The sequence below is a fragment of the Melanerpes formicivorus genome, unplaced genomic scaffold (genome assembly GCF_026170545.1).
Source record: "Melanerpes formicivorus ecotype bairdi unplaced genomic scaffold, bMelFor1.0.p_v2 SCAF_80, whole genome shotgun sequence".
Classification (NCBI taxonomy): domain Eukaryota; kingdom Metazoa; phylum Chordata; class Aves; order Piciformes; family Picidae; genus Melanerpes; species Melanerpes formicivorus.
This window is the reverse complement of record NW_027142432.1, coordinates 772657-784783: the sequence shown is the minus strand read 5'-3', so window position 1 is coordinate 784783 and position 12127 is coordinate 772657. Positions and strand designations below refer to the sequence as shown.

Here is a 12127-nt window from a genome sequence, read left to right as displayed (position 1 = left end):
CTCCAAAGTCTTCTGCAATGTCATTCAGTGGCACAAAGCACACAGGAAACACTGATGATGGGAAATGTCTGCAGCAGTGTGACTTGCTTGGCCATCCTCCTAACTCTAACTACAAACCAATGTGGAGCAGCAAGCACAGAGCAGAGCAGTGGCAGAATTGCAGCCTGAGTTATATTAATAGAAATTAATTCTGTAAATATTCTAATTGAGCCCAAATTATCAATACTGAACCACTTCTGGGATGTATTTCACAATTGTGCACTAGGATATGGATATAAAATAGTGATTCATTGGGTAGTGGTAATTTTAATCATTAATAAAAAAAATATATAATTCATATTTCATATTCATAAATCAATAACCTCTTCATCACACCAAGAAATTTAATCTCTTGTCCTGGACCTTGACATTTGGAAGGTCAAATGTCTAACCCACTCTTGGTGGGCTCATAGGAAGGGAAGTGTCTCCCTCTCTCCCTGCCCAGTCCCCTGCAGTGGGAGAGTCTTGCTGGGGTCTGCATTGAAAATACCACACCTCACAATACAGACTGGGCCCCTCCCATCCTCTCTACTAAGTCCCCTGCTCTAACACAGTGGAGCTGAACCCCTCCTGCACCTCACCCCTTACAGCTCATCCCCTCCCAAACCCACTCCTGACCCTGTATCTGCCCCCATTGCTCATCTTGGCCCCAGCCTTTACCCTTGGAATTGGTCCTTTGACCTTAACCCCAAGCCTCAACCTAGACCAAACACAAACCCTGCCCCTCAGAGCTGGCCCTCTCCTGAGCCCTGCCCAGCACTCTCAGCAAGACATCTGAAGGAAGGAGACTCATTAACTGCTAGAAACTTTCCCACTCATTAGAGTAGCTTTCAGCCATCAATAAAGGAACCATTGAGCTTGGCAGAGCGAAGGGAGATAAAGGCAGCAGACCACAGTCCTAGACATCAGAGAGAGAGATAAGGCTGAGTCTGGAAAACAGGATGGGGTCTCACACACCTGGGCCTCAGTACCAAGATGAGGACAATCCTGTGGGATTGGCAGAGGACTAACAGGAAAAATAGATGACACAGTGACTACAATGTTGACACAAGGACAGAAGATGGCAGCAAAGAGCAAGGAATGGAAGGATTTTAGCTCTTCACATAAGTTTTTATCATTCTAATGCATGTGTATTACTAATCCTATATGAGGAACATGGTTAACCTTGTCTAGCACTGTTATGAATTGTTAATATTTATGCAGACAAATACATTAATACAAATATATTAATTCTTTATTATTATCAAAATAGTTTAAATCAATTTATCAATATCAAGTATCAGCAATGTGTATAAATACCTGAGGGGAGGGTGTCAAGTGGGGGGGGGGCAATCTCTTTTCAGTGGTGCACAACAATAAGGAGAGAAACAACAGGTTCAAGCTTGAACATAGAAGACTTCACCTCACCATGAGGAGCAACTTCTCTGCAGTGCAGGTGACAGAGCACTAGAGCAGGCTGCCCAGAGAGGCTGTGGAGTTTCCTTCTCTGCAGTCTTTCAAAACCCACCTGGCTACACTCCTGTGTGGACTACCCTAAGTGATCTTGCTTTATCGGGGGGGTCAGACCTGATGGTCTCTTGAGGTCCCTTCCAACCTCTAATGTGATACTGTGATACCACCCACACAGGTACAGCTGTTTGGTTGTAGTTAATGTGTTTCACAACATACACATTCAGTACAACTTTAACAGTTTAATCAAGCCAGAATCTTTTAAACATTGATTCAGCTTAGGAAAGAGCTAATGCCTCAAGGGCAGTTCACCTGCAAGGGGACTCTATGGCTGCTACAGAGGCAGCCAGCACAGAGCTGTACAAAGAGACTTGATAGCAATCAGCCTTTGTGCTCAGGGCACTGCTGCCTGGGACCTTTTTGGACACTACAATTATGTTCCAAAGCACAGAGTGCAGTCTGCACAAGTGAAACAAAGCAAGCAACATGGTGTTCAGAAAAGGAGCTGTGCAGAGAGTGTGTGTGGAGGGGAGAAGCAGTCTCCCCCTGGAGCAGAATTTCTCTGTGAGCAGATAGGCAGCTGCTCTCAGCTCAGGCTGCAGCAGCTTGTTGGGGCTCTGAGTGAGCAGCTTGTGGCTCATGGGCTTGCAGGGCAGCTTGCCAGCCGGGCAAGCAGTTGGCAGTTCTCCAGTGCTCAGGGTGGGACGACCAGTTCTCATTTGTCTCACTTCGGCTCCAGCAGCTTGCACCAGCACCTCAGGTGTCACAGGGGGAGCAAAGCAGCTTTCTGGCTGCAGACTCAGGCAGCAGTCATGCAGAGGCTGCTTCCCAGTCCAGCAGCATTCACCAGCTGCAGCTACAGCGCATTCTGGTTTCATGTGGACAAAATAGGCTTTAGGGAATCCCAAGGCATCTTGGTAGAACAAGGGAGAGTTGTTTACCATTTTGGCTTGGATTAACGAGGTGTTGAAGACAATAATGGCCAATGGCAGAAGAGAAAGAAAGAGAGGAACAAGATAGGTCAATCTAGAGAATAAAGTTTGCCCAACCCATGGGAAGCTGCACAGGGAGTCCATAAGCATGGCAGATGGCCAGGCACAGCTGCAAACTGGGCACTTTGTTACCCTCGACCACAGGACCTGCCTAGACAAGCCTGAGCCTGACTTTGCAGACTTTGCAGACTTACCAGCACCTTGCTCTTGGTCTAGTTTTGTGCTGAACACTCCAGCTCCACAGGGAGGGGGTGCAAGGGGGTTTGTGTTTAGGCATGTTGTGTTTAGGCATGTTGCAGATGTTAGTCAGTTAGAGGGTAGAAAGGCTCTGCAGAGGGACCTCCACCGACTGGACAGATGGGCAGAGTCCAATGGGATGGCATTCAACAAGTCCAAGTGCCAGGTGCTGCACTTTGGCTATGGCAATCCCATGCAGAGCTACAGGCTGGGGTCAGAGTGGCTGAGAGCTCCCAAACAGAGAGGAACCTGGGGGTGCTGATCGACAGCCACCTGAATATGAGCCAGCAGTGTGCCCAGGAGGCCAAGAGGGCCAATGGCATCCTGGCCTGCATTAGGAATAGTGTGGCCAGCAGGAGCAGGGAGGTCATAGTGCCCCTGTACTCTGCTTTGGTTAGGCCACACCTTGAGTCCTGTGTCCAGTTCTGGGCCCCTCAGTTTAAGAAGGACATTGAAACACTTGAACGTGTCCAGAGAAGGGCAACAAGGCTGGTGAGAGGCCTTGAGCACAGCCCTATGAGGAGAGGCTGAGGGAGCTGGGATTGTTTAGCCTGAAGAGGAGGCTTGGGGTGACCTCACTGCCCTCTACAACTACCTGTGGCCGGGAAGTGGTTGGTCTCTTCTCCCAGGCAAGCAGCACCAGAACAAGGGGACACAGTCTCAAGCTGCACCAGGGGAGGTTTAGACTCGAGGTGAGGAGGAAGTTCTTCACCGAGCGAGTCATTCGTCATAGGAACGGGTTGCCCAGGGAGGTGGTTGAGTCATCGACCCTGGAGGCGTTCAAGAGGAGATTGGACGTGGCACTTGGTGCCATGGTCTAGTCATGGGGCCTGTGTTGATAGGTTGGACTTGATGATCCTCGAGGTCCTTTCCAACCTAAGTGATACTGTGATACTGTGATGTTCAGACTTGTGCCTCCAGGACAAGCACGTGTAAGCTTTGGAGTGATCCATTCCGTGTCCATGCAGGTTATTAAAGGATCCTGTTGAATGGCTACATGAGCTATTTTGATGTCCTCACTTGACCTTCAAGACTCCCCCAAGACCCCTCAAGGACACCTCCCTGAATTGGGCACATGGCTCCAGCCCTGGTCCTGGGAAGAAATGCCCCCAAAAGTGGCCTTTTGGGACAGAAATGTCAAAGAAAAAGCAGCAAGAGACAATACTTTATTAGGGTTGGGGTTTCCATTCTAATTAGGCATTATCCTTGGGATGAGGTTTTTCTTTTACCTCTAGCAAGCCCAAAGTGTTGGGGGGAAAGCAGCCAAATCCCAGCCCAGCTGTAGTAGTGGCAGTGGCTGTGCTGACTCAGCACTGTCATTACTCTCCTCAGCACTGGCTGGTGCTGAGAAGGGCAGGGGCACATTTGCTTCTGAGGAAAGAAGGTGTAAAAGAGGAGATTGCAGTTCAATCTGCTGGAAAAGGCTCCCCCAGGGGGGGTCACGTTTGGCCTGGCAGTGCTGGGGTCGGTGTATTGCTGTGTCCCCTGGGGCACGCTGGTCACCAGCATGGGGGTGAATATGCCAGGTGAGGGAGGAGCTGCGGCTGAAGCCCTTGCTGCAGCCTGTGCAGGGGAAGGGCTAGCACAGCTGTGGGTGAAGTGGTACTGGCTGAGAGAGGCCATCTGAGTGAAGCTCTTCCCTCAGGCAGCTCAGAGGTGCAGCTGCTTCTGCCTGTGGACGCAGCAGTGCCAGATGAGGTTGGAGCTGCGAGTGAAGCACCACAAACAGAAGTACTGGGCTGGGCACTGGGCTGGGGGCAGTGGGGTTTCAGCAGCTCCAAGCTGGTTGGGAAGCTTTGCCCACCCTCAGGGCATTGATGTGGCTGCTTGGGTGTCACAGAGGAGCTGATATGGGTTTCCCATCTTCCTCCTCTTCATATTCCTCCTCCTTCTGTTCTTTGTCCTATTCCATATCATCCTCCTCTTCTTCCACATCATTCCCTTTGTCCACCGCATAATTATTGTCATCCTCCTCCTAATCCTCATATACTTCATCCTTGCTGTCCTCATCCATTTCTTCATCAACCACTTCTCCTCTTCCTCAAGGCCGAGACATGGCTCCTTCAAATTTTCCTTCAGGAAATTCTTCTTCTACAAGATCTTGTCCAGATCCTTCTTTGAGCTATGCTCAGCTCAATGCATCTGTGCTTGGATCACAGCCAACAGGGAGGTGATAGAAAACTCTGAAAGCCAAAAACTCCAGGGTCTGTGCAAGTGGCAAAAGATCCCAGGATGATTCAGCATCCAAGGTTCTCCAGATCAGAGAAACACCTGATGAAAGTCAATGATCTCCCCCTTTAAAAACAGTGACCCTAAAGCCAGAGCCTTGGAGCTCTCCTGGATCACAGCAGCTGTGTCCCGCATCTCCCCCAGGCAGACATCTCTCAGGCATAACCTGCACCAAGGGCCAGCACCAAGTCAGACTGCTCCAGGCTCAGTTCTCATCCTCTGAGAATGTTGAAGCTTTGTGAGCATTTGCCCTGAGCTCCAGCAGAATGAAACTGAACACCAGGGCAGCCTCTCGCCCAGCAACCTCTCCACCTCTCTGTGTCTTTAGACAGACACCTTTGCTATCAACATCTTGGGGGGCTCTATATTCCACTGGAGCAGCCAGCTCTGTCCCTGTGTCTGTGTGCTTGGTTCTTCTCTCCAGGCACAGCCATAGAAAGAGATTTGAATTCAGGATTGGTTCATGAGGAAGGGCTGCTAGGATCCAACCTTTTCATCTGCTTCTCACTCTCAAGAACTCTTGACTGGCTGAGAAATCACAGCCATGGCAGAACTTACTGGCTTTGCCTCATCCTTGTGGACAGGCAAGCTGCTGAGAGACAGCTTGTGCTGAGCAGATGGTTCCAGAGGGCTTGGATTGCTGAGGGAACTTTCTCAGCCTTGGCTTTGCTTTGCTTTGCTTCCAAAGAGCAACAATTCTTCTGTGGCTGTGTGCAGGCAGTTCTCTAAGGAGAGCAGAGTGCAGCTGGTGCCATGGAGCTGTGAGCTCCAGCTGCAGAGAGCAGTGGAGAAGTCTGATGCAAGGAGCAGGGATGCCCAGGTGGGCAGTGAGAGCACTGGGTAGGATGGGGAGGGTGAGGAGCAAAGTTGTCCACTCAATGTCAGTCCTCAAAGGACAGCTTCTCCTCCCAGTCCAGACCCCCTGAGCAGACAGCCTGCATCATTCTGGCTTGGTGGATGCTGCTGTCACCTCTGCCCTCATCTGAGAAAGAATCAAATAGTTTGCCATCAAAATCTGAGCTTTGTGAGGTGCACTTTGAAATCTGCAAGTAAACAACAAAGACACAAAGAGCTCCTCAGGGCACTTGGGAATCATTCCATGAACCTCAGGTACTGAGAGAAGAGTGAAGAAACTGGGCAAGAAGCAAGAAGCAAAACACAAAGTACCTTGAAGCACTGATTGGCCCCACTGAGGCTTGTTACTGCCAAAGCCTCCCCAGAGACTCATTAGAGCAGCTCAGGAGAGGCTCTGATTGCAGCAGACAAAGGCAAAGTGCAGGAGAGCAAACTCTGGCTCTGGTTTCTGCAGCACAAAGGCCAAGGCCTGAGCACAGCCCCTGGGCAGGCAGACCCTGTCCCTCATGTGTGGGTCAAGGTTCTTCAGGTGCAGTGGGGGTGGGGTGTGGGTTTCATAGCAGTATAGCATGGCCTAGGTTGGAAGGGACCTCAGACCTCCTCTGCTCCAACCTCCCTGCCATAGGCAGGGATGCCTCTCCAATAGACTCAGCTGCTCAAGGCCTCATCCAGCCTGGCCTTCAACACCCTCAGGAGAGGGCATCCTACCTGGGCAGCCTATTCCAGAGTCCCACAACCCTCATACTGAAGAACTTCTTCCTGAGACCCAGTCTAAACCTCCTTTTCCTCACCTTCAAACCTTTCCCTCCTGTCCTGTCACCAGACACCCTCATGAAAAGTTCCTCTCCAGCCTTCCTTTAGGATCCCTGTAGGGTTTGTGATGCTGAGTGGAGGACAAGGGCCTGACAGTCCCCAGCCTTCCTGGGGCTGTGGAAAGAGGCAATGAGGCCCTCCCAGTGCCTTAGGACAACATCTCCTCACAGGCCTCGGGGGCAGAGAATTGCCAGAGTCAAGAGGGCACAGCCTTGGCTTCTCTTCATCACTCCCACCACTGCCATTGCCCTTTGCCAGCTCTACCACAGCTTTGTCCTGCACTGTCTCACAGCTCCTTCTCCTGCCCTGCAGGCTGCAGACACTCATCTCACTTCCCCACCTTGGCCTTTCCATGCCTTCACTGACACCTGCCCACACTCACACTCTGCTCCTTGGGACACAAAGAGAAGGGCTGATCCCAGACTCCTCCTGCAGAACTTCTCAGGCCACAGCACTACCCTTTGAGAGAGGTTTCTTGCTACTCATGGCCAGTCTCCACCTGCCAGGCTGCACCATCTGGCAGTGCTCCTCTCTCCTACTCTTTCCTACCTCACCAGGAGCTCCCAAGGCTGCTGGCCTTGCAGTTTCTTGCATAGACAGCACCAAGCCCTGTGCCTGCTGCTGTCCCATCAGGTACTCAGGCAGCAGAGACACAACAACCTTCCTGCACTGAGCCCTTTGGCAGAGGGCATCTCCCAGATCACTGTGCCCATCTGCCAGCCATGAGCCCAGGGCTGCCCTATCAGCTCCTGCAGACACAACTGACCTCACAGTCCCTTTCCCAGCTGTGCTCCTGCTGTTGGCCAATCCTCTCAGGAGGCAGAAGTGGCCTCACCTCCCCTTTCCCAGTCCTTGGCTTCCTACTGAATGGTGAGTTCCTGAGACACAACTGAGCACAGGATTGCACACTCAGCCCTCAGCTTCCTTGTGGCCAGAGCCTGAGCAGATCCAAGTTTCACCAGATCCATCTGGGAGATTTCCTACCAAGTCTTTGAGTGGAGAAGCTGCTGGCTCTGTCCTGCTGCATTTGTGGAGGAGCCTCCTGCATATCCTCTTGTCCAATGATCCTGCTCAGGGCAGGGTTAAGCAGATGAGTTCCCTCAAGGGCTCTGCCCAGTTTGGCTTCATCTCCAGAGGGGCTGCAAAGGCCCTGGGTCAGATGGTGCAGGGAGTTCATGAAGACATTTCACATTGCTGGCCCAAGGGCTTGCCCTGAGGGATGCCCCTGGGAAGTGTCTGCCAGCAGGACTCTCCACTGGTGACATTTGGGCTTCATCCACCCCCCAGCCACCATCTCATCCATGTCTGCACTCCAGCTCTCAGCACTCTGGCTCTAAAGAGACTATGGGGACCATGGCAAAGCCCTGGCTAAGGTCCAGGCACAAAACATCCCCTTCTTGCCCCTACCCATATGGCTTCAGCAATACCTCTCTTGTCCTGCAAGGGCCTGCAAATGGCTGCAGAGGTGTTTGAGCCTTCACCTTCCCGGGGACTGTGCTGAGGGTGACCAGCCTGCAATGTTCCCCACCCTCCTTTTTGGTGTTCTTGGAGAGGCCTTTTCCAAGGAGCCCAGACACTCTGGGATGGCTCTGTGCACATCTCAGGGCACAGTCCAGCAAGGGTGATGTGAGCAGACAGCAGCCTGCCCAAGACATCTGAGATGAATCTCCCTGGGCCAGTAGGGTTTGTTCTGGAGTGACACACAGCAATGTCCCAGCTCTGTCAGGTGTCCACATCGGAGCTGGCCTCATGGACCCCTAATGGAGTGTGGGATGTTCAGAGACAGAGTCTTTCCTTATCACTCACACAGGCCCTGCCTGGCAGCAGTCAGAGTCTGCCTGGCCTCCTGCTGCCCCTGCCATAGGCTGGGAGGCTCCTTAAAGCTTCAGTGCCCTGGTACCTCCAGCAATAGCTGATGGTGTTTGTTTACTCAGATTCACCTTACCTCATCTGCTGACATCTCATCTGCACAATGCAAACAGGCACTGCTGACCTCCTGAGGCCATGTCCTCCTGTGGAGGGACAAAGAGTCTATCCAATCTGAGTGTGAGGCTGATGCTGGAAACAGTGGTTGTGAAGCCCAGTCTGGGATGACTGCCCTGGGACAGCTTCCCCAGGGTGTTCAGTGAACACAGACACAGTCCAGACCCTTCTCTGCTGATCCTTCAGGTCACTTGCAGGAGGCCTGGCTGTGTGAGGACACTGCTGTGTGCCCCAGCCCTGCACACTCACACACTTTAGCTGTTCCCTGCTGTTTGCATCTGTTGGACAATTTCTTGGGCATGTTCTTGATGGAAACTTTGGAAGAAGCCTTCAGGCACTGCCCTAAGCAGATCACCTGTCTGTGTGGAACTGCTCTTGTGGAGACCAGGTGTGTGGGCACATGGCCTGTCCCTGCCTGTGATCACAGACTGCCACACTGCAAAACCCTGACCAGGCTTCCAGGCCTTAGACCAACAGAAGGGATCAGAAGGGGAGTGTGGGAGTGGAAAGAGAGCAGTCTATGAAGACCAAGCATTGGTGCTGGGTCTCAGTCTGACGGGGGAAAGAGACTCAGCTCCTTTGGAAGCACAAAGGAGGCCAAATTATCAACAGCCAGGCTCTTTATTAACAGAATAAAGCGAATGGAACAGAAGAAGGGAGAGAGAGAAGGAAGAAATGGAGAGAGAGAGAAGAGGAAAGGAATTATATTAACACAACCCCCATCCCCCAAGATGGTTTGGGTGGGAGGAAGGGTGCTGCTGCTTTGGCTTGGGGGAGATGTCATCCTTGTTGGCTTGTTCTGTCTTCCCTGAAGGAGGAGAGGAGGGAGGGCAGCCTCCATCATGTGGTGTCTTCAGCTCCATGAGCTGCATCAGGGAGAACTTAGGACAGGGAGAGAGGGTTGCTCCTGGTCTGCTGCCTCCTGTGTATTCTTTGTGTGTTTGCAGGGGTCCCCTCCTTCCCCGTCTACCTGCCCATACACACAATACCCATCAGGGGCTGACCCATTCTCCTTTTCAACATCCTTCCTTTCTGGGGGATCTGATGGGTAGGGATGATCTTGTCTGTGCACATTGCAGAGAGTCCTTACCCAGAGGGTCTGTCCATTACACATTTCTGATGTCTGGGAGCAAAGGTGATGTTTCCATTCTTGATTCACATCAAGAGAGACAAGATTTGGTCTCTTACATGCTGCTGTGCTGGGACTACTTACTGCTGTACTTCTTGACAGCAGAACTGTCTCTGAAACTTCAAAAAAGGCTTGGAGGAAATGCCTCAGGAAAAAAAGTTACTAACAATTCTCTTTATTATTTAAACAAAAAAGGAGCTCAGAAAAACAAAACAAAGAATAAATTAGAACTGGGCTGACAACATTGTAAAATAAAAATCCACCACCACCAGAAAAATATTGAAGCCAGGCTGCACTGAGTGGCATCAGAACTGCTCTGCAGGAGAAGACAAAGAGTTTATTGCTTCTGAAAGCATCCAGTGATCAGTTGGCTCAGGGCAGCCTTCAGCTCCTGGTTCCTCAGGCTGTAGATGAGAGGGTTCACCGCTGGAGGTACCACTGAGTACAGAACTGACACCCCCAGGTCCAGGGATGGGGAGGAAATGGAGGAGGGCTTCAGGTAGGCAAAGAAGCCAGTACTGAAAAACAGGGAGACCACAGCCAGGTGAGGGAGGCAGGTGGCAAAGGCTTTGTGGCGTCCCTGCTGAGAGGGGATCCTCAGCACTGCCCTGAAGATCTGCACATAGGACACCACAATCAACACAAAACAGACAAATGATAAACAGGCAGTGACCACAAGAAGCCAAAGTTCCCTGAGGTAGGATGTGGAGCAGGAGAGCTTGAGGATCTGGGGGATTTCACAGAAGAACTGGTCCACAGCATTGCCCTGGCAGAGGGGAAGGGAAAATGTATTGGCTGTGTGCAGCAGAGCATAGAGAACCCCAGAAGCCCAGGCAGCTGCTGCCAGGTGGAGACAAACTCTGCTGCCCAGGAGGGTCTCATAGTGCAGGGGTCTGCAGATGGCAATGTAGCGATCATAGGACATGGTGGTGAGGAGAAAATACTCTGCTGACATGAAAAAGAAAAGCAGAAATACTTGTGCAGCACATCCTGCATGGGAGATGTCCCTGGTGTCCCTCAGGGAATTGGCCATGGATTTTGGCACAGTGGTGGAGATGGCACCCAGGTCAGTGAGGGCGAGGTTGAGGAGGAAGAAGTACATGGGGGTGTGGAGGTGGTGGTCCCAGGCTATGGTGGTGATGATGAGGCCATTGCTCAGCACGGCAGCCAAGTAGATGGCCAGGAAGAGGCAGAAGTGCAGGAGCTGCAGCTGCCTTGTGTCTGGGAATGTCAGGAGGAGGAAGTAGGTGCTGGAGCTGCTGTTGGCCATCTGCTGCCTCTGGCCATGGAGACCTGTGCAAGGAGGGAAAGGCAGTGACAAGTTAGGGCACACTTCTCTCAGCCTCATCGTAACCTCCTTCCCTGAGCTGCATGAGGAATGGATCAGCTCAGTCCCATCACGACCAACCCATGGCAGAGTTCATCACAGCTTCATATGCAAGAGGGACCCAGAATTGCCATGAAGATTCCTCTGGTGTCAGAGCAGAAAGGAACCAACAACCCAATACCAGGGAACAAGAGTCCCATGGCGAGGTGGAGAAACAGAGACCAGCTCTGCAGTGCTACAGAGACAGTGAAGGGAAGAGAGAAAGGCAGAGGGGCTGGGGGTGAAGAGTTCTCCTTACCCAGCTATGCTCACTGCTCCTCACAGGATGGAACTGAAGGGCTTTTGTCCTCCTTCTGTGAGCACACTCCAGGAGCTTTCAGATGAGCATCAGCTGCTGAGATGGAGATGCCTCCAGGAGCTACAGCTGCAGTGTCCTGCACCCACAGCCTCATTGTATCAGTGACTGCAGTGAGCTCTCAGTCATACTCCCAGTCCTGAACACCTTGAAGCTCTCTCTGCCTTCCTCATGTCCCTGAGATCCTCTGGCAGTGTCCTCAGCCCTGCTGTGCTGTTCTGCTCCTGGCCAGAGCAGTCTCCTGCAGCGCTGCCTGCTTGCCAGCAGTTCCTTCCAGCACAGGAGTCCAGCTCAATAGGGCAGCAAATGACCAGCCCAAGGTGTTTTAATGACTCTTCTGGTGGCTTTTGGTGCCCTGTAACCCTCAGGGATTGAGAAGAAGCTGATGAAACCTCTCCAGAAGTCAAAGTCAGATTCAAACTCTGAAGTTTCTTCTGCTGTTAATGGGTCCCAGTGAAGCATACTGGGAAAGGGTCCCCAGGGTCTGGTTAGAGCAGGGCAGAGTGGATGCAAGGGAGGCATCACAGGAGGCACTGAAGCATCTCCAGGCTGTGGTGAGAGCAGAGAACTGAGGCAATGCTGACAGGTCAGGACAAGCAGCTCAAGGTGGCTCTGCTGCTGAGGAAACCTGGAGGGGTTTCATTGATCCAAAGGGCCAAGCCCTGACCCCCAGCCCCGGCAAGGCAGATCCTGTCCCTCACCTGTGGCTCAGGTCTCTG

At 51.9% G+C, this 12127-nt stretch overlaps 3 protein-coding genes across 3 annotated transcripts in view; 1 reads left to right on the top strand and 2 right to left on the bottom strand.

Annotated features, from left to right (window-relative positions):
* LOC137454324 (zinc finger protein ZFP2-like) overlaps nt 1–12127 on the top strand; it is a 394553-nt gene that overhangs the window by 299730 nt on the left and 82696 nt on the right. The gene's annotated exons all lie outside the window — the stretch shown is intronic.
* LOC137454423 (zinc finger protein 850-like) overlaps nt 1–12127 on the bottom strand; it is a 349726-nt gene that overhangs the window by 309051 nt on the left and 28548 nt on the right. The window lies entirely within an intron of this gene.
* On the bottom strand, nt 9323–10996 carry LOC137454391 (olfactory receptor 14A16-like). Its single transcript, XM_068164436.1, has one exon. It carries the CDS (start codon nt 10994–10996, stop codon nt 10064–10066), a length of 933 nt encoding a protein of 310 aa, XP_068020537.1. The 3' UTR covers nt 9323–10063.

What these genes read in the sequence shown, in the direction of transcription:
- LOC137454391 (XM_068164436.1), bottom strand. Translation starts at nt 10,996, where the DNA reads ATGGCCAACAGCAGCTCCAGCACCTACTTCCTCCTCCTGACATTCCCA.